The sequence below is a fragment of the Ursus maritimus genome, unplaced genomic scaffold (genome assembly GCF_017311325.1).
Source record: "Ursus maritimus isolate PB19 unplaced genomic scaffold, ASM1731132v1 scaffold_20, whole genome shotgun sequence".
NCBI lineage: Eukaryota > Metazoa > Chordata > Mammalia > Carnivora > Ursidae > Ursus > Ursus maritimus.
Genome location: NW_024424453.1, coordinates 42,192,119 through 42,216,874, shown reverse-complemented (window position 1 = coordinate 42,216,874; position 24,756 = coordinate 42,192,119). Strand labels below are relative to the sequence as shown.

Below are 24,756 nucleotides of genomic sequence, written 5' to 3'. Positions count from 1 at the left end.
CATATCTGGAAAAGAAACTAAAAAACCTTCCTAATGAAAGTTAAAATAAAAACTGGAGGCAGAATGGAGAAAGCACAGCTGCCATAATATTGACCCTGGGCCGTCAAGAAAAAGTTACACAGTATTTAGTGTATTGTTTCTGAAAGATGGGAAATTGTTAACTGCAGAAAAGTATGTATGAAGTAATATTTGATTATTTAAGTGGTAAACATTTATCTAGAAAATTCACTTAGGTGAATAGAGAGCTGGAAAAATTCCACCAATAAACGAGAGTTAGTATAACATTAGATCAACAGGGAAGGCTCTCCTTGGCTTTAAATTCCTGTTCTGCCACTTACCAGCTGTATGACCTGGACACCTTGCTTAACCTCTGTGGGCCTCAGTTCACTCATCTGTGAAAGGGGACAATACGGGTAGCTGCCTTCCAGATTTGTTAGGAGACTTGTATGAGTTAAGGTATGGAAAGCACTGAGCATGGCACTGGCATAGCCTAAGCACCATGTAAAATTTGCTCTTAGTATTGTTCTTTCATTACTAGATAGGAGATCTTGGCCAAGTTACTTAGCTTCTCAGTGCCTCCGTTCCTTCTTCTGTAAGTTGGAGATCTAACACCACCCACCACATAGGATCGTTTTGAGGATTAAATGAATACACCAAAATGCTTATGACAGTAGACCTTGAATAATATTAGATTTAAAAAAAATAAAATCGGGACTATTTGTGATTTTGAAAATAAAGCTTTTTTTCTCATTTTGTGTCTTTTATTATCAACGAATCAAAGTAGTGAATATAGACAAATGATTAAAAATGAGCATGACGGGCTCTTGAAATTGAAGAAATAGTAATATTACCCATGGTAGTATTTACAAACAGCTATCAAAATAACACTTACATTTCTGTAGCTATCAACAGTGCTGAAGGGGTTTTGCTTTGTTTTATGTAGTTCCAACTACCACTTTGTAATGGGGGATATTGTTATTTTTTATTTTGTGGTAAATGAGGAAACTACTAATTAGAGAGGTCCTGGAACTATCTGAGGTCATATGGTGGGTAGACATGGAAACCAGGTCTCGTCCGCCACCATTGCTCCTTTGGGTTACCTCTTAGTGATGTAACCAGAAGAATTCACATTCTCAAACCCGTGAAGTCTCAGCAGTGGGGACCACGAGTTCTTAGAATGTACATATATGTGCTACACTCGACATGAATGTGAATGCGCATCTTTAGGAAATGGTATTGTCCTGCTCCTCTGTACTTGAGGTAGTCCATGTTTAACATGGATATCTCATTCTGTGGCTCCCTTGTGTTTATGAGATTTTTGTCAAACCAACATCCTGGTCAGCTGGGGCAAATGTATTATTTGCTGATAGTTTTATCCCCATTATCTTTTTTCTGCATACTTGATGATACTGCAGTTATACTTGGAGCTTTCCAGTCATGTTTCACTTGGGATTTTTTCATTCATTCATTCACTCATTCACTCATTCATTCAGCAACAGTTTGTTGACTACTTCTCTTGTTCTAAACAAACAATGCTGTGCTGGATGCTAAGGATGAGCAAACTGGCTGTCATCCCCATCCCTGACAAGTTAATATTAACTAAAGGAGACAGACGTGTGTATTTATTGAGCCCCTTTATTAAGTGCTGCAAGGCAGTGCCTCTTGAAGCCGTGGCCCCATCAAGGAGGCCAGTGGATATTACCTTAAAGAATGGACGCCTGTGTTGAGACATGACAGATGAGTCTTCCAGGCCTTCCCATACCAACCTGTTCCTTGAGTTCAGGAGTAGAGATCTCGGGGTGTCCAGCAGAATCCGCCTAAGACCAGGTGTGAGGGAAACTGGCTAGGGCAGCAGAAGCGTCATCCCATTTAACACCTCATTGGCCTTGTTAATTTTTGTTGTTATTCTAAGAGAAATGGGAAGCCCACAAAGGCTTAATTGGTCAGAGTTGTACCATAAAAAGAGTGCTTTTGTTGCTGTGTGGAGAACGGATTCCATGTTGTTGGGCAGAGGGAGTAAATGGAAGTTGAGGGACCACTTAGGAATGGATTGCTGTAGTTCAGTGAGTGATGAGGGAGACGAGGGTGTTGGCTATGATGGTGGAAAGAAGTGACTAGATAGGGACCATATTAGAAATAGTAGAAAAATAGTCAGGATTTAGTGGCCAAACCACTAAAGGGGTGAGGAAGAGAAAGGTGCCATTTTTCTGAGATTCATGCCAAAGGGCTGTACTTTGAGACTATTTGTGACAATTTTGTTCCGTAAGTTGGCTGTAGACTTAGAGGCTGCCACTCATTCATGTACCGTCATTCACCTCTCCACATTCCTCAGCTTCAGTTCACCTCATCTACTTGCTGTCTCCCCAAACCACTTCCGGGATTTGCCTCCATCCCTTTATTCATTCACTCTCCTGGAATGTTCTTCACAAGCCCTACCCATTTTTCTGGCCTTTTTTCACCTCCCCAGTTCAGGAGCCTTTCCATGACTTTTCAGCCCACAGTGATCTTCCTTTCCCCCAAATTCATTGAATTTGTAATTTCCTTTGGAAGTTAATTTCCTCTGCTTTTTGACATTTCTAGTGTTCTTATTTAATCCCTTATATGAGCTTGTACCATAAGAAATTGCCCCCCCTTTAAGGCCCAATAGCAGTAGTTTCATATTGTTTAACCTATGTATTTATGATTTCACACACACTGAGATGTGGATAGATTCTTTTTGCAGAAGTGTCTTGTGCACAGGCAGAGCATAGTAAGTAATAAAATGCACTTAAAACAAAGTGTTACTAAATGAAACTTAATTTAATTTTATGGCTTAAAAGTACTTCTAGTTTCTTGTAGTGCCTCCAATTGTTATGAACATCAGTGTGTGTACTCAGTGTTCTCTTCACCCTTAGAAGGTCTAGGGGGTTGGGCTGAGTCCATACTTACATATTATCACCATGACTCAATTTATTATCGTGATTTATTACCATAGTGGTTAACTTTGGGGGTAAGACATTTTTGACCGTGTCTTATTCAGTGCAGTATCCTCAGTGCTTGGCATATATAAGGGGATCAATAATTACTTTTTGAAGGAATGAAGGAATATCATTGTCACCTTTCTCTCACACAAAAACAGAGAATAGAATGTAATATTGCTGTGTTTGAGGTCAATGAGAAAAGAGAAATTTGGTGTGCTCCTTAAGTTACTTTCATTGATTGGTTAATATAAATTTTCCCCTCATACCATCTGAACCTTTTTTTTTCCTTTTCAATATGACTACTTAATATATGGGTCTCAGATTCCATTTGTTTTAACACAGGTATGTGACAAACTATGTCTTGAATAGGTTTGGGTCAGCAGCCACAGGAGGCATGAACACAGACATCTGACGGATATCATTATGCAGTGGCAGTGGAGGGGATCCATAGAAACTACATTCATATCTGCAGCTATTTCCCTTTACCAAGAAAGGTATACGTTTGAATGGGAATAAAGCTTCAAAAAAGAAAATTATGATGGTATCTGTTGCCACGTGCTTTAGTTGACTTTGGAGCAGCAGGGGTCCAACTTGGGTTAGTACTGGCCAGAGGAAAATGAGGGCAAACTCTTAAAGAAGTGTCTAACATGTAGCAGATGGTCAATAAATATTTGCGGGAATGAGTGGGAGACCACATACAATTGGGGTTTTTTATTCTTTGTACCTTCAAGTGCTTGTTTAAATATAAGATAGGAAATTGCTTCAAGTATAAACAATTTGCACAAGGAAGGTGTCAAGTCTCCTGACTCAGGAGCAAGACCATGATAATACTTGCCCTTCGCTGGTGACATATTCCTGCCAGTGGAGGTTCTGTAGCAACTGTGTCTCTGTTTTCCTCGGTATGGTGATATGAAAATACACCGCCTACCTATTTCACACGAGTGAGCCGGGATGAATGAATGGATGTTTGCAAGCACCCCAGGGTCCAGGAGGTGAAGTTATGCAAGCCTCAGTTGCTATTAGATCACCCTTTGCCCTCGGCTAATGGCCAATGTCAACAAGTCCTTCCTTTCCCATCTACCCAGAGCTTGCCGTTATGATTTAGACCCTGCCGGTGAACTGGGTGGGCTCTGTTCTTCTTTTAAAGGTGCTGTGTGGCCTTGGATACCTTTTACCTTCCTGGGCCTTGATTTCCCCTTGTGCTCCATGAAGGGCACTGAATCATGATCTTCAACCCGTGACCTGTAGATCTGTTTTATTTGTCCCGTGCAGGAGCTTTGTTTTGCTTTGTTTTTAATGTGAGTTTAAATCCCTTTAGGGAGGGTATGCCCTCTCAGGTTTGGCTGAAGCTCTGACTAGATCTCTCTATGCCTGTCATTCATTTACATTCCCTTCCTGGGCCTGGAAGGTGCCTGAAGCCTCATATTAGATGTTCTCTAAGGGTTTTTCATACAACAACTGTTTCTGCACTGCTAGGTCCACACCTATTTCCCACTGAAGAACATCACATAAAATCGGGTCTACAGTTTAGAGAAGCCAACTCCCTTTTTGAGCTGTAAAAGGTACAGGCATAAGCAAGTCATGTTTTTTATAGGAGTTCCTTGACTTTTCGATCGTTTTACTTTCAAAGTGTGTGTGTGTGCGCACGCGTGTTTTATTTTCCAGTTATTTTGACCGATCTAACTTGACGCTTTCTGTGCAGGACATACAGTTTTCTAAAACACAACCAGTTGGAAAAGACCAAGCACTGTACCTCTGTGAGATTAAGTGCAATTATTCTTTGTAAAAAGGAAACATTTTCTCTATTCTCACAGCACTTTAATTAAATAAACTGCTTAAGTGGCTAATGCATTTTGGTTATTCTGAAATAATTTTGGACTTACAGAAAAGGTGCAAAAATAGGACGATGAGTTCGCATCTACCTTTCACTCAACTCTCTCCCCCCGCCCCGACCCCAGTGTTAGCATCTTGCGTGACCGTGGCACGATTATCAAGATTAAGAAATTGACACCTATGGGGCACCTGGGTGGCTCAGTCGTTAAGCGTCTGCCTTCGGCTCAGGTCATGATCCCAGGGTCCTGGGATCGAGCCCCGCATCGGGCTCCCTGCTCAGCAGGGAGCCTCGTTCTCCCTCTCCCACTCCCCCTGCTTGTGTTCCCTCTCTCACTGTGTCTCTCTCTCTGTCAAATAAATAAATAAAATCTTAAAAAAGAAAAAGAAATTAACACCTAACTAATGGATTTCAACACAGTAGTCTGATTTCTGGTTTTAATTCTCTATGTAAATTATATCTTATTTTAGCCACTTTGTTTTCAAAGGACCTCTATTATAATGGAATATTGAGAAAAATGATTAAGGACTTAGAGAGGACTTAGAGGAATGATTTTTTGTTTTGCATTGCCAGCTAGTTAGGGGGCTGAAAGTTCTCTCAGTTTCTTTAATGTGTACTTGAACACAGACAGATCTGTAACTTGTAATCTAATATGGAGGTTAACTGTCATTCATCAAAGGAAATAAGGACTCCCTTTTGTCGGTACAAGGAAGTTAGAACTTCCTTTTGTGGTAAGCTTTATAACAGCTTATTTTAGTGCTTTTTCAAAATAATAAACCTGATGTAGCCAAAATGGTAATTAACTGGAGTCATGTTAAACTGTCTTACTGTTTTTACTTTCTAAGTGCTGTTTTTTTTTCTTAACCATTAGTAAATGTAATAAATAAAGTGTGGTATTTACAAAGATGCGATCGAAGTGATTAATAAGAAAAAAAGTATTAGTGGGATTTGGAGCTATTTCCCATCATGAATCAAATGACTTTCTGTTTTATCTTCAGTAAAGATGAGGCCATTTAAAATGGATCTTCTGAACAGTTAAGGCAACTGTGGAATAAAAAAGAATTTCTGGGTAGAGAATCTGAAAACCGAATCAAAAGTATCATTTTATGTAGTTAGTGGGTTTATATTGTACAATTTAGATTAATTACAGACAATTAGGTAATTTTACCATAGCATGGATTTCTTTCTCTGTCGTAGGTGTTTACTCTGCAATTACCAAGAGATCATGAGCAAATGAGGTGTGTGTCTCTGGGGACTTCTTTTAGCATTAACCCATATTTCAAATGACAATAGAAGATAAGAATTGCTTTTGAGACTCTCTTTAAAATGGATTAAAAAATTCAACAATGAGTCAGTACTGTGATTTTGTCTGTACTTGACCAGGGCTGTAAACACCAAACCCATTTGGCTATTCCATGAGGTGTGGAAAGATCCTTTCTCTCCCTTCTGAGATAGTATTTTGGTCCCATGACTGAAACGTGCAAAGGAAAGATACTGAAAGTTTCTGTTCTTAAAGTAATATGCACGAGAATTTTATGTATAATCTTTCACTTCTGCGCCCCTCCCTTTTTTAAAGAAAAAATTACTAAATTTCCGCTTTCCCACTTAGAATCAAAGGAAAATCCACCTGAACATAAGTGTTTATGTACCTAGTATTGTCATTTCTTTGGCCTCATCTCATCTGTAAAATAAATGTTAGAAAAATGAGTGGCTTTCTATTTTTGTTTTTAGCATTTTGTTTCTCAAATGAAACTGTACACAGAATTCCGGCAAAGTGGGACTGCGCTGGCTTCAGTGGGGAGCCCATGTTCAGCCTTAAATTCTCAGCCATGGTTCTCCTCTTCTGGGCTCACTCTCGCCCTCTCCTGGTTGTCCTGGAATTCACAACTACTCAGTCCTTACAGGCTCTGAACTCGGAGTAGTGGTTCTCAGAGAATCATCTAGGGTTGCTGTGAAAACAATATTGCTATTTGAAAGGAGAGACTTCAGTTTTCTGGGCTATTTAGATGGTCTTCAGACTGGTATGTTATTGGTCCATGAGGAGATAAGTACAAAATTGAGAGTGTTAGGAAATGTTTACAGCAATTCAACATTGCTGTGATATCTAGGCACATGATCAGTGCTGACTTAAACCTTGCCAACCAGGACATGGACCAAAAGTATTGGCCCATAATAGAATACACATTAAAAAAAACTTCATAGGTGGTTTGAAAAGAACTGTTCATGAATATTATCTTATATAGAATTCTAATTTCCCTCCTAAAGACTGAATAATTGAGATAACTCCTGAGTATGTTCAAGATTGTTATAACACAACAAATATTCATCAGTTGATTTGATTTATGAGGAAGCTTTATGAAAGATTTTGGAATGAAAAGAGTAATGATGCAGATTTGTTTTTTAACATAGTTCTTTTATCCATTGGCCCATTAATTTTTTTATACAGTAAATATTTGTTGTTTGCCTTCCTTGGAACTAGAAGGTATTATGCTAAGCGAAATAAGTCGATCAGAGAAAGACAATTATCATACAATCTCACTGATACGTGGAATTTAAGAAACAAAGCAGGATCATAGGGGAAGAGAGAAAAAAAATGAAACAAGACGAAACCAGAGAGGGAGGCAAACCGTAAGAGACTCTTCATCATAGGAAACAAACGGAGGGTCTCTGGAGGGGAGGGAGATGGGGGGATGGGGTAACTGGGTGATGGACCTTAAGGAGGGCATGTGATGTAATGAGCACTGGGTGTTATATAAGACTGATGAATCACAGACCTGTACCTCTGAAACCAATAACACATTATATGTTAATTAATTGAATTAAAATAAAAAATCCAGCCAACTAAGCTTTAAGCTACAGCCAAAAAAAAAAAAAAAAAGTGAGTCAGGGAGGTCCAATTCCTGGTCTTATGGGGTAATCATTGCAATTGCAATATTTTGTGCACAGGTTTGCAAAGTGGGGAGTACAAACTGCCCTGGGGCACTGAGGAGGAGCACCAGGTTTGGGGGTTAAAGGAGGTTCTAATCCTAAAATCCTAAAATAATTGTCAAAAAGCAAATAATCCGTGAACATTGGTAAAGATACCTCAGCCACTCCTTGTGGATTATGACACAAATAATTTTTGAGCTTTTATACTGTGCCTGCGCTGTGGCATGCGCTATTCGGTGTGTGGGGATGTATTTGTGTGGAAAGCAGATACAATCTCTGTTCCCACGGGCCTTAGGACCTAGCGCAGAGAAAGCGATAAATGGACAAGAAGACTTCTGACGATGATGAGCTTCCGAAGGAAGCGAAACAGGGTGATGTGGTGAGGATGGGTCTGTGGGGGTAGGTATGTTGCCCAGGTTCCTCAGGGGAGCCTGCACAAGGAGGGGACGTCTGAGCAGATACCTCAGTGACACGAAGGAGCCAGCCTGGGGATGAGAGAGGGACAGCAAGTGGCCAGTGCCAAGGCTTACAGGCAGGAATGGCGTTGCCATGTTCATGAGCAAGGGAGAAGGCCAGTAGGGCTGAAGTGAAGTGAGTGAGAGGGAGAGTGTAGAGGGTTCAGAGAAGTGGAAGTCCTGGAGGGGTCAAGCAAAGGAGGGGAATTTGAGGCTGTGCTCAGTGTGTCTCCCCAGCAAGATTCTTGTACTGTCACCATCCACAGGTCTTCCACTGGGGTTGGTGATCACAGTGAACGACATGGGTGTCCTACCCACAGCCTCTCCCAACCCTTAGGACTATTTGTGTGTCTGGGTGTTGGCTTCAATATTCCTTTGCTTCTTACAGCCAGTTCCTGTGTCTCTTTTTTGGAAGACTCCCCCTAAGCTCCTAGAGTCCCTTTGCTCCCAGACAGGCGTGTCTGGGGATTATGACCTTCCTCGGGACCCTTAACCAAGGACTAAAGGCTACAGGAACATGAAAGTCTGCTCCCTTCCCTCAGGTTTAGACAGTTCGGAGACATAATCTACACTCTGGAGCTCCCCTTGGAATCACACTGAGGCTGCCCTCTGGAGAGCTCTTGCTTTAGATAGCGCCCTTGCTTGACTTCTCCGGAGAACACCCACTTAGTAAGTTGTCTGCCTCTCGGCAACTTAAAATGTGAGTTTCCTGCCCCCCACCCCCCAATTTTGGATTATAACCATTGGTATAATGTGATTGTTTTTGTTAATTTGAAATGGGATTAGATGAAATATTTCAGAGCATTCCCAACTTCTCAAAGTTTTCTTCCGAATAGTTTCCGTTGTAACAGCCATCAAGTGGAAAGGATTTTGTTTTTTATCCGAAGGCAATTGTCTGTTTCTACTGATTCCGGTGGATTTGTTTACTGTTTAATTAAGTGAAACATTTCCAGAGAGTTATCTATTCTCACTCTTCCAGCTCACAGAGTAGACATTAATCTTAAACTGATAAAACTATTAAATGATTATTTCCTGTTCACACACCGGGTCAATCAAATTATGGAGATTAAACAGGGGAAGAAGATGGGGTGTTTAGCAGGGTATGATCTGGCTAGATGTGCTCTCCTTCTGGCAGAAGAAGCCTATGAGCTTTACCACATATTTTCATGTGCTAATCCTTGTGGCTTTCATTTCCTACTTCTAACAAAGTCTGTAGCTATGGTTTGCACAGGAATTGGAAGCCAGCAGGCCAGTGTGTCTATGTGGAATCCCTCTGTCCTTGAGGGAAAAGTAAAATCAGATTTATTAATTTTGACTGGTAGATTTCCATTTATTTTAGAACTTTTGGGGCATTTTAATATCTCTATATAAAAAGCACTTGGATCTTTTGCTTTTAAAAATTCTCTGCAGATCGTCTGTCGTCCATTCTTCCTTTCTTCTACCCCTGTCCTTTCCTTCCTTCTTCTTTCTTTCATTTATAGAAAAGCAAATGTGAAATCAATGTCTATCTGAAAACATCACAAAACATAGTTTGAAGTCATTAAGTGGGTTTTTATTTCCTTGCGGTACAATCATATGCCTGTGATAGCCTGTTTATCTTTAGCAGTTTTCAGTCTGAGATTGGACATAGTAAATGTTCAGTAAATATTTCTTGATTGCATGAATCCGTGGTATTATGTCCTAAGCATAATCCTAAAATATTATTATTGTGATTTTCTCGGCGTGCATCTGTGAAGAGAACCTTGGTCTCCAACTCGTAATTCCAGCTCAACTCTTTGCCATAAATATGACAACTATACTGGAAAAATCATTTTTAAATCCTTAGATAGACTGTCTTTGTACATTTCCCAAAATAAAGTTTCGCTCCATTTTGTTGCAGTGAAACACCCATTGGCACATTCCTTTTGCCTTTAAATATCTCTGAAACACTTGGATTTGACCTTCGATTTCACAATACATTGAGGCATGCAATTATAAGACAATAACACATGCTTTTTCATGCCTGAAAATAACTCTGAAGTCAAGCTGTGGCATTAAAGCACAGTTGGAAAATTGTACATCCAATCAAATTAAACCAATAGTGTGTTTAATTTTGTATTTGCTATGTAACTGAAAGTAAGGGTGTCTTCAACTTTTTGTTTGTTTCTATTCTGGAAAATTAAAGCAATTGAATCAGAAATTGATTAAGGAAAAAAGGGCAAATAAATTGTTTTCTGTTCGTTCCTTAAGTAATCTGCCTTATCTCTTACTTTTGAGTGGGAGTGGGAAATAGTATTAAAATTTATCCTAGGAAGGGCGACCATGATGACTGCAAAGCTTATCCAGAAGGTTGAAATGTCTATTGGGTTGTCTTCCCAGGCTGGCCAGCCTGACGGTCCAGATTGTTTGAAAGCAGACTTCAACTGAGTAAATTTTAAAGATCTTATTGTCTTTATTCAGTGATTCATGAATTGGACAACATCCATTCTAGCAGATAGGAAGGAACTCTGAGGAGCTTTATAAGCAGAAGGGAGCAGGAACAAGGAAGTTATATTAGTCAAAAAGTAGATTTTTGCAAGGTTACTTTTCCCTAAAGGGTAACATGGGTTTATCAGGTGGATTATTTAGCTAATGCTGATTGGTGATTCCTGATGGGCTAGTTTAAGTTTTCATATCTGGGAGGGCTGACAATGTATTTAAGTTTGGTAACTTGGGGCTTAGTATAAGTGACTCCATTTTGGGCTTGTTGACTTGTTTTCAACGGGATGGTTGAGTGAGTGCAGGGGCTGCACCGCCCAATTCTTGCTGAAGAACTTGTGACTGCATTTGACCCAACTGGGGATTCAGGTGGCAGTTTAAAAGCTTTAGGAAATCTGGAAATCCAGTGAAATTTTGTGTTTATCTTTGACACGTAATGCTTATTTGAGGGTGGGTGGGGCTTTCTCTGGGCTCTTAGGGGGATGACACATGATGAGGGAGGAACCCCTTGAATTAGCAGCATACAGTTAAGGATACTTGTCGAGAAGACAAGTAAGAGGGCATAAAAGCATTTGTTGGGCTCCAGGTATTTGCTTAAAGATAAATTTCCAATGGGAACACTTTTTCTGACAAGCAGAATAGTGTATTTATTGGGACAATGGGTCAGAATATTTGAAATCAAGGGTGACTCAGAAGACAGAGGCTCATGGGCTACCATACCTATAAACTATGCCCTAAATGTGTCTGAAGACCTTTGGATGAAAAATAATAAATGCTACTCACGTATTTTTTTTTAAGATTTACTTATTTGTTTTAGAAAAGGGGGAAGAGGCAAAAGGAAAAGGAAAGAGAGAATCTCAAGCAGACTCCCTGTTGAGCACGGAGCTCAACATGGGGCTCGATCCCAAGACCCTGAGATCATGACCTGAGCCAAAACCTAGGCAGACATTCAACCGACTAAGCCACCCAGATGCCCCGAAATGCAATTCATATTATTATTATTATTGTTGTATTATAAATAAATGTTAGTGTTTGCATACTTAAATAAGTATTGTAAAGTGACTTTTGCCTGAGAATATTTTGGAGGACACAAACCAACTAAAGTCTTCTCCTCCCGTTCATTTTGAAAGGCAGGAGATGTTAATTCTGGGGCATTGATGTTTTACAATGCCTGATCAAGACAAAAAGGTGAAGACCACAGAAAAATCAACTGATAAAAAACAACAAGGAATCACCACCAGGTAACCCCTTACTGAATCTTTGCTAATTAGTAACTCAGACAGTGGCCAGCAACCTGATTTAATGGCTTTTTGAGAAATAGAGCAGACCCTTGACAATGGCTGCTCTAGGTTATGGTGTTTACTGAAATGTTTGATCATTTCTAGAGTTCTAGTGTATATAGGTTTCCACCTATAAAATAGGCCTGGGGGGGGGGGCAATGCCATCCGTGGGGATGACGAGTTCGCCTGGAGTCTTCAGTTGCTTGATGTCGTGTTCTTCTTTCTTCTAGGGACTATTCAGATCTTAAAAGGCTTCGTTGTCTTTTGAACGTCCAGTCAAGCAAACAACAGGTAATGTTTTCAAAGACTGTGGTGCATTAGTGAAAGAGAACTCACATGTTTCCCAAGGGACTTAACATGTTTATGAACAATAATATGTATCTGCTTTTCTTAGTTCTTCAAGATGTTTTGTCTTTCTTCATCTGGCTGGTTCTCTCATATCTAGTTCAGGTTCTGACAACAGTCAGCCATCTACAGCCTTCTCATTCTCCTCTCATGGCTGGGCCCTGCTTTATTTTCTGCTTATTGCCATGTGTCCTAATTACCAAAGCCCTTCAGTCTAGAAACAGTGTACTGTTCTGTTGAATGCCCAGTGTTTGACTCTTTGGAGCTTTAGGGAATTTGATTTTTTCCCAAACACTGATTACTGGGTTTCCTTTCTTCTCCCCTCCACCCCTCCTCATGCTGCCCAGTTCCTACAGTCCTGCTCTTGACACTTGCTGCACATTTTATCTCACCGAAAAGAGGGGAAAGGAGTAAATTTGGCTGTTTTTATGATAGCATTTTTATATTTTTATTACATGGAGAAAGAATGGTATGTCTGCTAGAATTTATCTTGAAACTTTTCTTTTTGGTTTTGTTTCTGTAAGACTTGGGAGAGTCCTGAGATTCGAGGCATTCATGAAGATTTGGGGAACAGCACAGCAATGCTAATGCTAATGTTAACAGTAGACACTCATTATCATTAACTGGCAAATGGTAGGGATGCTGGCACCGAAGTCTATTATGCCACACTTGTTTAAATAAATTTGTTTAACAGATCAAGTGGTGGGAATCCTGATGGATTTTGGTATACCCATCAAACTAATTGAGAGCTACAACATTTTTATCTATTTATTTATAGTCGAGAATGACTTTCTAATGATTTGATGGCACATAAAGGCCATATAATATAGCTCATATTTAGGGAATGTTTACTATGTGTCTGGTACATCACCCTGTTTAGTAACCACATCCCCCACTTTTATAGAGTAGGAAACTGAGGCACAAGGAATTAAGTGACATTCTCAAGATCATACAGCCAGCCAGCTGATAGCTGGAAAACAGATCTGAACCCAAACACTACATCTTTGCAATATATGCCTCTAGCCACTGAGAAACCTTTTAAATGACTTGGGAAATTAAATTCCAGTTCAAAAAATAGTCGGATAATCCTTGATTCAGAGTAAACATGGTCGTTAAATATCTTTTCACCTATCAATCCTTCTTCTCTGTTATTTAGTCTATGGCCCCGTGAGCAGTTTCTTCCCATCCAACGGTGTCAGCAGTCATTCTTGCTCTTTGTCTATTTCTGCCCTGCTAAAAGAATCTCCCTGGCTTGCTGCTCACGAGCCTTCATGGATAGGTACCCCAAATCCCATCCATTCTTTCTTAGAAGGTAAGCGAGGTAACTCAGCATACAGTTTTGGTTGTGGCTCCCATTCTTTCTCACTGTACATCCTAAGATGTAACCATGATGTCAAAGACTTCTACTGTTTGCTTTTACTATTCCCTTCTCCCGAAAATTGGCCCCTCTCCCATTCCTTACTATCAAATCTCATCTATTTCTAAGACCCAAATTGAGTGATACCGCTTCCACAAATAACTTTCCTTTATTTTGCATTCTGGAAGCAATCTTTCTCTTCCCAAAGCAATCTTTCACGGTTGCAGCACTATGTTCTTCCTTGTTTTGGAAATGCTTGTCTACATGTCTTATTTCCAGATGAGATTATGTATTTCCCAATGCCAGCAACTTTGACTTTGCCTCTGGTTTACTGTATCCTCCATTTGGTGGGTTCTTGGTCTGTTTTTGTCAAATTGAATTACAGTTTAAGAATTGAGTTACGTCATGGTCATGTATAACTTCATGGCCAGAATAAAAGAAACACCAATGGTGTTGTTTTAAAGATTTAACTAATGAATCATCGAGCCTTACATCGAAAACCGGGGATGTACTGTATGGTGACTAACATAATATAATAAAAAATCATTATTAATAAAATAAAAAAAAAATAGATCAAAAAAAAAAGTGAAAAAAAAAAGATTTATTTATTTATTTATTTAAGAGAGCACGCAGGCATGAGTAGGGGTGGAGGCAGAGGGAGAGGGAGAGAGAAATCCCAATTAGACTCTGTGCTGAGTGGGGAGCCTGATGTGGGGCTCGATCACTACCCTGAGATCATGACCTGAGCTGAAACCAAGAGTCAGAAGCTCAATGGACCGAGCCACCCAGGCGCCCCACAAAGGGTGGTTTTTGCCTCTAATTTTCCAACTTTGAAGCCCATGCTGACTAGACCTATTGTGTCTCCTTTCACCACCACTTTCTTGTTAACACCTGGTGGGGTTAACTAAAGTGAATTTAACAGCTCCTCTTTCTTTAACCAATTTTAGAATTTGCAGTTTGTTGTCTGACAAGTTTGCATGGCATAGCTTTTTGTGAAGTCTTTCACATGTATAAAAATGCATATTTGTAATGCTTGAATTATTCAGAAAGTAGGTGGTTCTAAGAAGAAATGAAAATGTCCTCAATGATATGAAGGTCCCAAGGTTCACAGAATTCATTTCTAATTCTGTTTATCAAACCTTAATTCATTTTTCATTTTGAAATAATAAATGTTATTCTGAACACCCTATTCTCCTTTTATTTGAATAGTATGGAGAAGAAAGATATTGGAAAGAATAAATCAAGCATTTATTTATATCTTGCTTGTTCCAGAAAGAAAGTAGGGAGGATTTTTCAAAGATACACAAAGTATGACAGTTTATCATAAATTAAAACTAGGGCCAATGAAGAAAGAAGAACAAGGGTTGGGGACAAAGTAGAGCGAGGCACACAGAGCTGCCATCAAAATATGCAAGTGGGTCACATATTTGGCTCTGAGATTTTTAGCAGTCAGTTTGAAAAGAGAAATTTGGGAGTAGGGCTCACTCACCTGAATTTCTGATCTAACAAGATCTGGCCTGTTATTTGCAAATGGACCAAAATGGCCAATTAATCGGTTGCAGAGGAAATTTACTTTGTGGTTTCGGCAGAGAATCGCAAAGAACTGAATGTCCTTTATCTGAATCTCTAATGAGCCAAGCCACTTCTCTATTGTTTCCTTATGTTCCAATGTTCTACTTTCTTTCTTTGTCTTGACTGTTCTATCTCTGTGTGCCTTGTTTAACCACATTAGAGCTTGCTGTTCTGTTGGACAGTCCAACAGTGGGACAGAACACTGAGGGGGCAGGGTTAGAATAACCATAACCCAGTAAAGACAAATAATTCAAGGAAAGGAATTGCCCCAGGGTTGTTGAAGCAAAGTGAAATTACAAAGTTGGTTGGAGATTTCACCAGAGGTTTCCACAAATCTTGAAGTAATCTGCCAAGAGCTGGAATTCAGATTTCTTCCCCTACATTCAAAGTCACAGGAAGCTGAGAAGTTGGTTCGCAATAAGTAAAAAAGGTAGAAGAAAGAACAAATGAATTCATTATAGACCAATTAATGATCTTGAAATGAAAGAGGTTTTGATAAATACTGTGGAAAGAAAAGGCATAAGGCACAGTTCCTGTGTTCTGAGGGATGAGGTATGGGAGAGGCAGTCACAGCCCATGAGAAGGCAAGACATGAGTCCTGCATGAGTGGTACGGACGGCGGTGTATGGATTTTGACAGGCATAAGGAGTCCACTTTTAGTTCGAATCACAGGAAGGAGATGGTTCTTGGAAAATGGGCCGGTTTTGCATCAGTGGAATTGGTGGAAAGGCATCCATCAGTGAAGTGAGTAAAATAATCAGATATCTGAGAAAGGGCAGTAACAAGCATTTAAGTGAAATGGTGGCAAGACGTTCCTGTTGGAAGTAGTCATACCTACAGCTGGATGACATTGTGCAGCGTCTGAAGGCCCATCTACACATTTTGTATTTGATCCCATAAGCACTAGGGAATGTTGACATTTCCAATCAGAAGTGACACAATCACGTTTTTAGGAAAGTCCTTCGTTTCAGTCTGTAAGTCTCTTCACTTTCCGCTCATACTATTCAAGCTGCTCAGGTGCCTCTCATTTTCTAGAGCACACGTAGCTGTCCTCTGTCTTCCAGCCCATAAAAGTCTGTCTGGAGTACTCTGAAACACTCTTGGCATCCTGGTCCATGGCCCGCCCTGTCTCTCCTTTACTTTCTACTGCAACAAACCCTTGTTCACTCATCTTGCAGCCTGTTCTCATGCTGGCTCACCCCTCCCCCACCCCAAGGGACTCTGAACTCCTTGAAGGCAGAGGCTGTGGTTGTTCTGCTTCCTATATGCCCAGTGCCTCATCACACTTCTGACAAGTTATGTGTCTGCAACAAAAGTGTGGAACGGATGGACGCATCTAGAAGTGGTGAACAATGCAACAATTTAGGAACGAGACGGAAGATAAAGTAAGCGTTCATTCAAGTTTCCCCCTTGAGTCCATACTGTGTGCCAGGCTCTGTGAGAGGTGCTAAGAACACAAAGATAGACAGATAGGATGCTGCCCTCAGGGTGGCCGTGTTCAAAGGGAAGAGGCTGATGTGTAAACTAGACAGGTGTGGTAAGTGCTATAAGAGAGGTCAGCGTAGTAATGCCACCAGGAAGGGAGGGAACCGGTGTGCCAAGAAGGCTGGGGCAGGTGCTCAGCAGGAGGCTGTTTGAGCTGAGCCCTGAAACATGATCGGGAGTCGCCATCTACAACACACGCCCAGGCGTGGAGTGGTCAAACACTACGGTAGTTTCCGGGACAAGTGACCAATTCAGTGCAGCCAGAACTTGGGGCCCAGTTTTATATTCGCCTGACCTGTTTGGTTTATTCATTTATTTATTTACATTATAGGGGCTAGTGGATTCTTATTTTAGTCCGTGGTAGATATCTTATCAAATCCTGCATAGCAAATCGTTCTAAAATTTAGTGGTTTAAAGCAACACTGATCATTTACTGTCTCTCACCCATTTCCTGGGTCATGAATTTAGAGCAATTGGCCTGGAGGGTTCTGGTTCAGGTCCCTGATGGGGTTCCTGCTAAGTGCTGTGATCCTCTCAACACCAGCCGGGGCTGGCAAGTGGGCGCTGTTTGTGGGTGAGAGGCCTCTCCCCAGGGTTGTTTGTCCTCACAGCATGAAGTCTGGGGATTCCCCCAGAACCAACCCCTCTACACATTTACAGAAACAGTTTAGTCCTTTCAAATATTGTGCAAAGAGATGATGCTGGACTGGAGGACAGGAACAGAGCACAGGGAGAGATTTTCATCTCAGCATGAAAAAAGCCTTGGGCAAGAGTAGAACTCTGAAAATCAAGAGGACTGACTCAGGATAGTGTTTCTCAGCACTAGAGATACATGCACAGATGGTGGAGGACTGAGAATGTTGGAGAGGGAGGCAGGTTGCCTGGATTTAAATACGAGCTCTGCCCCTTGCTAGCTAGGTGACCCTTAGGCAAGTCACTCAGCCCCTGTGTGCCTTAGTTTTCTCATCTAGAAAATGATATTTATCTCATAGGGTTGTTATAAGGATTAAATATATTTAATACTTGCAAAGCACTTTGAACAGTGCCTGGCATGTGGTGAGCGCCATGTAAGTATCATCTATGATGATGGCGGTCGTGAAGATGAATGATGGTTGGGTCCTGTGCCTTTTGAATAGGTTTTCAAATCCAAGTGCCTGCAAATCCATCACTCATGGGAAAGGACAGGACACATTGTAAAATGATCTCTGTCAATTTGTGTTATGGGAATTTATTATGTCCAAAGTTTCAGATGTTGGGTTGCCCAGAATAATCTGTCAAATGTAGTATGCTTTAGAAGAACTAATGGCTTAATGTGAAGAAATCTGTAAGGGGCGGCTCACATGGATACCCTGATGGTGACAATCCCAGGGGGTGAGCGGTATCATCCAGGTTTTACTGGACCTCCTACAGTAGATGTTGAAGAATACGGAGAGCCCGAGGAATTGGGGAGGCAAGGGAAAAGGCTCTGGGTTTTGAATTGGACTCTGAACTCACATTGTTTTTGTCAGAAGAGGGCTGGTTGCTTCAAGGTTCCTTCTATTAAGTTCATGGTCTTTGCAACTATAGCAGCCAAGTCCATCTTACCTACTGAGTCTCCATGAGTTGATTCCCAATTCTGGCTGCCTGTTCCGCCGGCAAAGGGAATGGCTGTAGGCTGTGGCAGATTTCCACCCCTCTTCCCTGAGTGGACTGGACCATTTTTCTCTGTGCTGACCACTTCCCTCTTGTGATCAGCGTTCTGGGAGTTGTGGTAATGGCAGGGGGTTTGAAACACCTTGGACCCAGAAAATCCACTTCCTGTTTGCTACATAGTGATGTTTCCTGTGTAACACTGGAACATTTGCTCATTGCTGTGACTTCATGGCCAATGTCATTTGGGTTATCACATCCAGGGGTCATCTAATTTGTAAGGACACATTTTAGTTGGTTAGCCAATTCATCTGTATGGTGGGAATAATCATGAGGATTAAAAGTATTTATAAAGCACTCGGAAACTATGCCAGGCACATAGCAAATGCTTTATAAATACTAACTCACTTAGTTTTCGTAATAACTCTGCACACAATTATTATTATTATTTCCATTTCGATGATGTGGAAACTAATCCACAGGGAGATTAGTAACATTTCCAAGATCATGCAGCTGCCTCTTGGTAGTTTTAAACCAGGGCATCTGGCCTAGAGTTAGTTCTCTTAGCCAATAAGCCTTACTCTCTCCAGTGCCCATGGCCCGTTGTCTTGTGGTGTTTGTGGGTTGATTGGCCCACTCTACTAAGATGGAAAGGTAGTTTAACAGGATGAAAGATTTATTATTAATGTTTTGAGAATGCAGCTGTGCTGGCATATGATGAAGGAATTTTTTTTTTTTTTTTTTGCTAGCCATTAAACAATGTCATTATTATAATGCATCTTTTTAGAAGCTGACTGCCTAATGGGAAGTCAGACATACTCTTTTTGGATAGGGAAATGATGTCTTCATGTGGATTAGTGTCAAATATTTTGGCAGAATAAAGTAAGTACAACATATAGTAGTTTTGTTTGATAAATATATAGAATGGGAAAGTGGATCCTTTATTTATTTCTATTGTGTTCTATTTACCTCATCTGTAATAATTTCACTAGCTATAGAATATCCTTCACTTGTACTTTGGAAAGAATAAGGTATTGGTTTGCACTATGCTCAGCTTTACCATGGTACAAAAAAACAATCCTCGGGGTTATCCCAGTCATAGGTACATATTGGTAGATGAAACTATTTTAATACCGATAACTTACAATTTATTATGTAAATAATTACAAGTTCATATTGTAAGTGGGGGGCATACTTGAGTTGTTATAGTTAATTTAAGCAATTTTTTTCTTTTTCTTTTTTTTTAAGCAAATTTTTACTTTTCTTTTGGTGAATTCATGACTTTTATAAATGTGATTGACTAATCAAGATGTTCAGACTGATTAAAAGGAATAGAATCTTCTTTACCTTTATGTCCCTAACACCTGGCAAGCAGTGTGTATGATTGGCAAATGTTGAAGAATGATGACTTTGGGGTTTCACACTCTACCAGAGAGTTCTAGCTGGATCTGGGAACTCTCTATTCTGGTGGCGCATTCGAATCACCCAAGCAGCTTCAAAAACTCCTAATGCTCAGGCCTGACTGTGTTCAAAGTGCTTCTCATGTTGAGCCGCCATTATAGTCCAAGGGAGACTGAAAATACATAAATAACTGTAAGATATGGCAGGTGGTGTCACAAGCTATGAAGAAAAATAAAGCAGCGTAAGGTAGAGAGAATAAATGTTTAAGTCAAAGATGTTTGAATCTTGGGAAACTACATTGGCTTGGCTCTCATGTTAATTATTGGTTTGGGAAAAAGCTCATTCCCTTTATTTGGCCTCCATTTACCCCTTCCCCCCATTTTGTTACTTTCTTTATTGTTATCCTCATGAGTCCTGGGCTCCTATTTCTGCAGCTTCCAGCCATTAACTTCGATAGTGCCCAGAATAGCATGACGAAGACCGAGCACGTCATCAAGGTGGGTGGACACAGAGCCCGAAGTCAGTGGCATGAGTCCACAGAAGCAGTTGAACTGGAAAATTTTAGGTAAGAATCCAGTATCTCCCTTGCCTTCAGCAACCTATTCTAATTAGCCTCAAACTTTGTCACAGGAGCTAAAATTTAAAGCTGTCTAAAAATTTACCACGGGGAGTCTTAACTTAATCATTTTAGTTCATGCTTAAATCATTCCCAGAAGTAGTGCGTAAATACAGCTTAATGGCTGCATCTGGAACCAGCCTGGGAGTTTCAGGACACCTTGCTGAGATACCTTTGGCATTTGGTCCATGAGAAAGTGGTTTCAGGTTGTTGACCTGGCCTGGTTGATTCCAGGCTTTGTATTCAGCTTTTGGTCTGTCCATACCTTGCCAGCACTGAGGAGGCATAGAAGAAGCCATTGCTGTGAGCAGATGTGGTGGCTAAGGACTGTGGTTGTCAAAGCAATTGAGGTTTTCAGTTGAAGGGATTGCACCTCACCTTTAACATGGAAACCGTCAATCCATGCTCCTCTCTCCTATTGCCATTTAAACCTCCTAGGAGTTGCACAGTCTGTGGGCCACTCCCCTTCCAGGAGCTGGTTCTCTCAGTTTTACAGTGTGCTGACATCATTTGGCACTCAGTGCCATGTAAATAATGAATGGCACGAAATAACAAGATGAATATTCTAGAACGATCATTTATTTATTTGTCCTAGATTTTTGTCTCCCTGTCATTTTATGACAATGAATTTAATATTCCACAAAATCACATGACATTATGCGGTTTGTATTTAGTGCGGAACACTAAATTCCCTAAAACTTCTTACATAGTAAGTCTACTAGATACTAAGAATGCATTACAGCCCTCACCTGGCTAGGGTAGGGACATGCTCACTGTCCAAGGACATCTGAAAGACTGCAAAGGCGGAACAGTACAAATGATGATATAAGGCCATGGAACTTGCTTTGAGGTGGTATGTTCATGTAATTCCAGCTTATTTGGCCTGGATCTTAAACCTGGTCTATTTTCATATGCACAAAAATAGTATATCATATATTTTATAGCAATGTCACCATTTTGTGCATTATCTCTTATCCTCTCCCAGTTTTAAAGTGGACTGTTTTGCGGTATTTATAACCTCTTCAATTGGCTGTAATAGCAAAAGAAAGAAGCTGAAGATGGGATGCCTCCAGACTTTGTTAAACACACACAGACACACACAGACACATACCCATACACAGCAAACAATCAGTAACCACAGAAACTTTTCACGGCTGGAGGGGTGTAGGCCGTGTTTGATGAATCCATATTACCTACAGGGAAATATGCATGGTAAGCGCTGGTGTTAATGGCTATAGCAGCCAGTGGGGGTGTGGGTGGGAAAACGAAGGGAAGAATTGCGTACTGCCTCATGCACAGCGTCTAGATACTATGTTCTCATCATTCTTTCGCTTCGTATCCCCTTTTCCACCCCCTGAACAAGTTTAGCTATGAAGTGTTTATGAGGAATAATTTAGTTACTTGGTGAAATGAAGTACGTATGCTCGATCTTTATTATTATTTATAATTGACTTTCTAGTTCCTTTTTTAACAGTCGATATGTACCTTTAGCAATATGTTAAATCCCGAGAATCCTTCAATATCTGCGTGAATACAGATGATCTGTGCCTGCAATAGGAGCTCTGAGGCAGCCTAAAAAATTTCGGTTACAAAATGCTTTTCTGTTTGTTCCATATCAGCATAAACTACAAGAATGAGAGAAACTTCAGCAAACATCCCCAGCATAAACTATTTCAGGAGATCTTTACAGCCTTGGTGAAAAACAGACTCATCTGCAGGTAAGATTCTCCCAGAAAAGACCAACAATTTACCCAAGAATGGCATATTCCTAGCATATGGTTTGAAGCAGTTTATGAGATTGAACATACATCATACTTGAAAGATAAAATAGAGCAAATATCATTTAGCAGGAGGCAGATGAATAGGCACTGCAGGCGATCTCATTCAAATTACTCTGGTTAAGTACTGCATTTAGCCAAATGTTATAACAGATAAGGTAAAATGGCATAACCCGGGTTATACTGTTTTTCTTACTTTTCTTACTTTGAATCTGGATACTCGGGAGGAGTTTATTGTCAGGGTCATTATGAAACAGACATTGGGTAACCCCATGGCCAACATCCTCCTGGGATACTTCTGTGGTTGATACAAAGACTGATTAAATGGGCTGCCCCAGCCTTGACCCTGGGGAAAGGATGAATGTATAACCTCCAGTCATGGCCCAGTGATGATGTTTCTTCTCAGGACCAAGTCAGATGTGCTCTCCATTACTCTTCCTTGTCTTAACACAGGTGCAGTGTTGGGACTGTAGAGAAGGATTAGCAAGACCTCTAGATTCTGTCTCACAAACATCAGGGATTTTCAGTGAGCCATTGACTAGTGTTGAATTGCAGTCAGGACTAAATTTTCTATCCATTTGGGCTGCTTGAAGTGCGAGCTGGTGATGCTACTGCTAGATATGAGGTGACTCCTGGCACTGTGTCATGGTGGGACCTTGCCTTCTATTCTTCCCTGGAGGCCCAGGCTCTCTCCCCCAAGTATCAGCTGGGAAGATGCCTATAAAGAACCTTGAATCTCCCCCATTGCTGTGGGACTTGATTGAGATACCTGAATTCTGCCCCAGTGAGATGGGAAAAAATTACTCCTATTCTGGAAAATAGGAGAAATACTAATAATTTAATGCCTGGACCAAGTGACTCGGTCCAGTGCAATAGCTGACTTTAAGTAGAACAGTATGGTGGTGGGTCCTCCATGATGAATCAGCTACTAAATATGCCTACCTAAGTGGTGGTCTAATGATTTGATCTTTTGCAGGGGGGTTATTTAGTATGATGTTTTTAAGTATTGGATAGTGGCTGCCAAATACATTGGTTTAGTTTAAAGCAATCCAGGATTGGGACTGCATCTGTTATGCCTTTGTACTTGATTTAGGCAGAGGATTATTAGACTGGCTCAGATAATACAAAAAACCTAAAATCTTTATCATGGTTATGGAATTGGGTCCCTGCTCAGTTCTTGACAATATACTCAGAGATTGTTGAAAGATTAATGAACGCTACTACAAAGGACATGAAGTTGTCCTGGACTGTTTTCTTCTTGAGCTTAAACAGAGTAGAACAATGGGTAATAGCAGAATAATTATGCCTGAAATGGTATTAGGAAATGATGTTCTTTAATTTGTTTTGAAGACGACTATCATGGACTCTTCAAGAGATGTCCAGTAGACCATTTATCAGGTCAGTACTTTGAGGAAGGCAGAATATTTCCTATATTAAAGATGTGAGAGATGTCACTGTGTCTGCAGTCTGAGGGCACTAGATGCAGAAATTGTTAGGGAAACTAATCGGGCAAGGGTTGGCATCCAACAGTCGAAAAGATCTTAACAATTCTGAAGTTAAGAGATCCCTTGTCAGGACCTTTTCAAATTCTTAGTGATTAATGAGGCATCTTAGATTGGATGGAATTACTGACTTGCAACATGAGTAGTCCCTGGAAATCTTCAAACTAGGAAGAGATGATTATAGATGTCTTTGCTTTCATAGTACGAGAAGGAATTTAGGAATGTTGAACATCAAGGGCATCCTTTTATGTCATCCTTTGGCTGCTGACAGATTGTTACGTTCAGTTCTATTCTAAAAGCAGGGTTGGGTCAAAGATGGCTTAAGTGTAAAGGTCTTCCATTGTTTCTCTCCCCATATGACCTTGCTAAGATAGCCAGATTTACCTTTTCTCCTCCTTTTCCCTCTAAATTTAGACTTATAAAAGAATTACATCTCAGGGCCTTTGCTGGTATAGCTTCCTGTCCTTTTCTTTGCAAACATCAGATTTAATGTTGGCTGGAAAGCTTGGATTCGATTCAATAAATAAATTTTTGAATATCTACTGTGTGCAGAGAAGAGAGGGAATAAACAGTGGGGAAGGAAGAGAGGGTGAAAATACAAAGATGACTAGGACGCATGATCCCTTTCTTCTAGGGACTCAGCATCTAGTCTGGTCAGCAAAATATTTACCCACTATCCCAATACAAGGGAAAATATGGTGGATATAAACTATTTATTTATATTATGACAACTAAGTACTGGGGGAGGTGGAAGGACCGTGGACTTTGGTCTTTGGTCCAGTTCAGGCTGTAGACAAGATTGGACATATTCAGGTGCTATGCCATTCAGGTTTACCCTGAGGATGTGGCTGAGTGGGAATTTTGTCTCATGTGTAGAGTGTGAGCCCTTCCAAGTCCTAAGTCGGTTTATGCCCGAGTGATGCTGTTCTTTCTCTTGATCTATTTCATTCTCCCCAACTGCAATCTTCCCCTAAACCACACTTCTGGATACCTCCTTTCTGGGTGCTTTTCCTAAGATTGACCTGTGATTACTCCCTTGTTCTCAGAACTGAAATCGCCAGCTGGCATCTGAAATGAGACAGGACTTGTTAATCCAGGGTCAGATGAGGTGACGCTGTAAGCATTGCAAACACCTCATGGTCGAGCTCAAAAGGCAAGGA

General features: G+C 40.5%; 1 protein-coding gene across 1 annotated transcript in view; it reads left to right on the top strand.

Moving 5' to 3' along the window:
* The first annotated feature begins 11,798 nt into the window (after nt 1-11,798).
* NEK10 (NIMA related kinase 10) overlaps nt 11,799-24,756 on the top strand; it is a 199,701-nt gene continuing 186,743 nt past the window's right edge. The window contains exons 1-4 of the mRNA XM_008709406.1: nt 11,799-11,872; nt 12,142-12,202; nt 20,135-20,265; nt 21,936-22,034. Of these exons, the coding sequence (XP_008707628.1) occupies nt 11,799-11,872; nt 12,142-12,202; nt 20,135-20,265; nt 21,936-22,034 (365 nt within the window). The remainder of the gene's footprint in view (nt 11,873-12,141; nt 12,203-20,134; nt 20,266-21,935; nt 22,035-24,756) is intronic.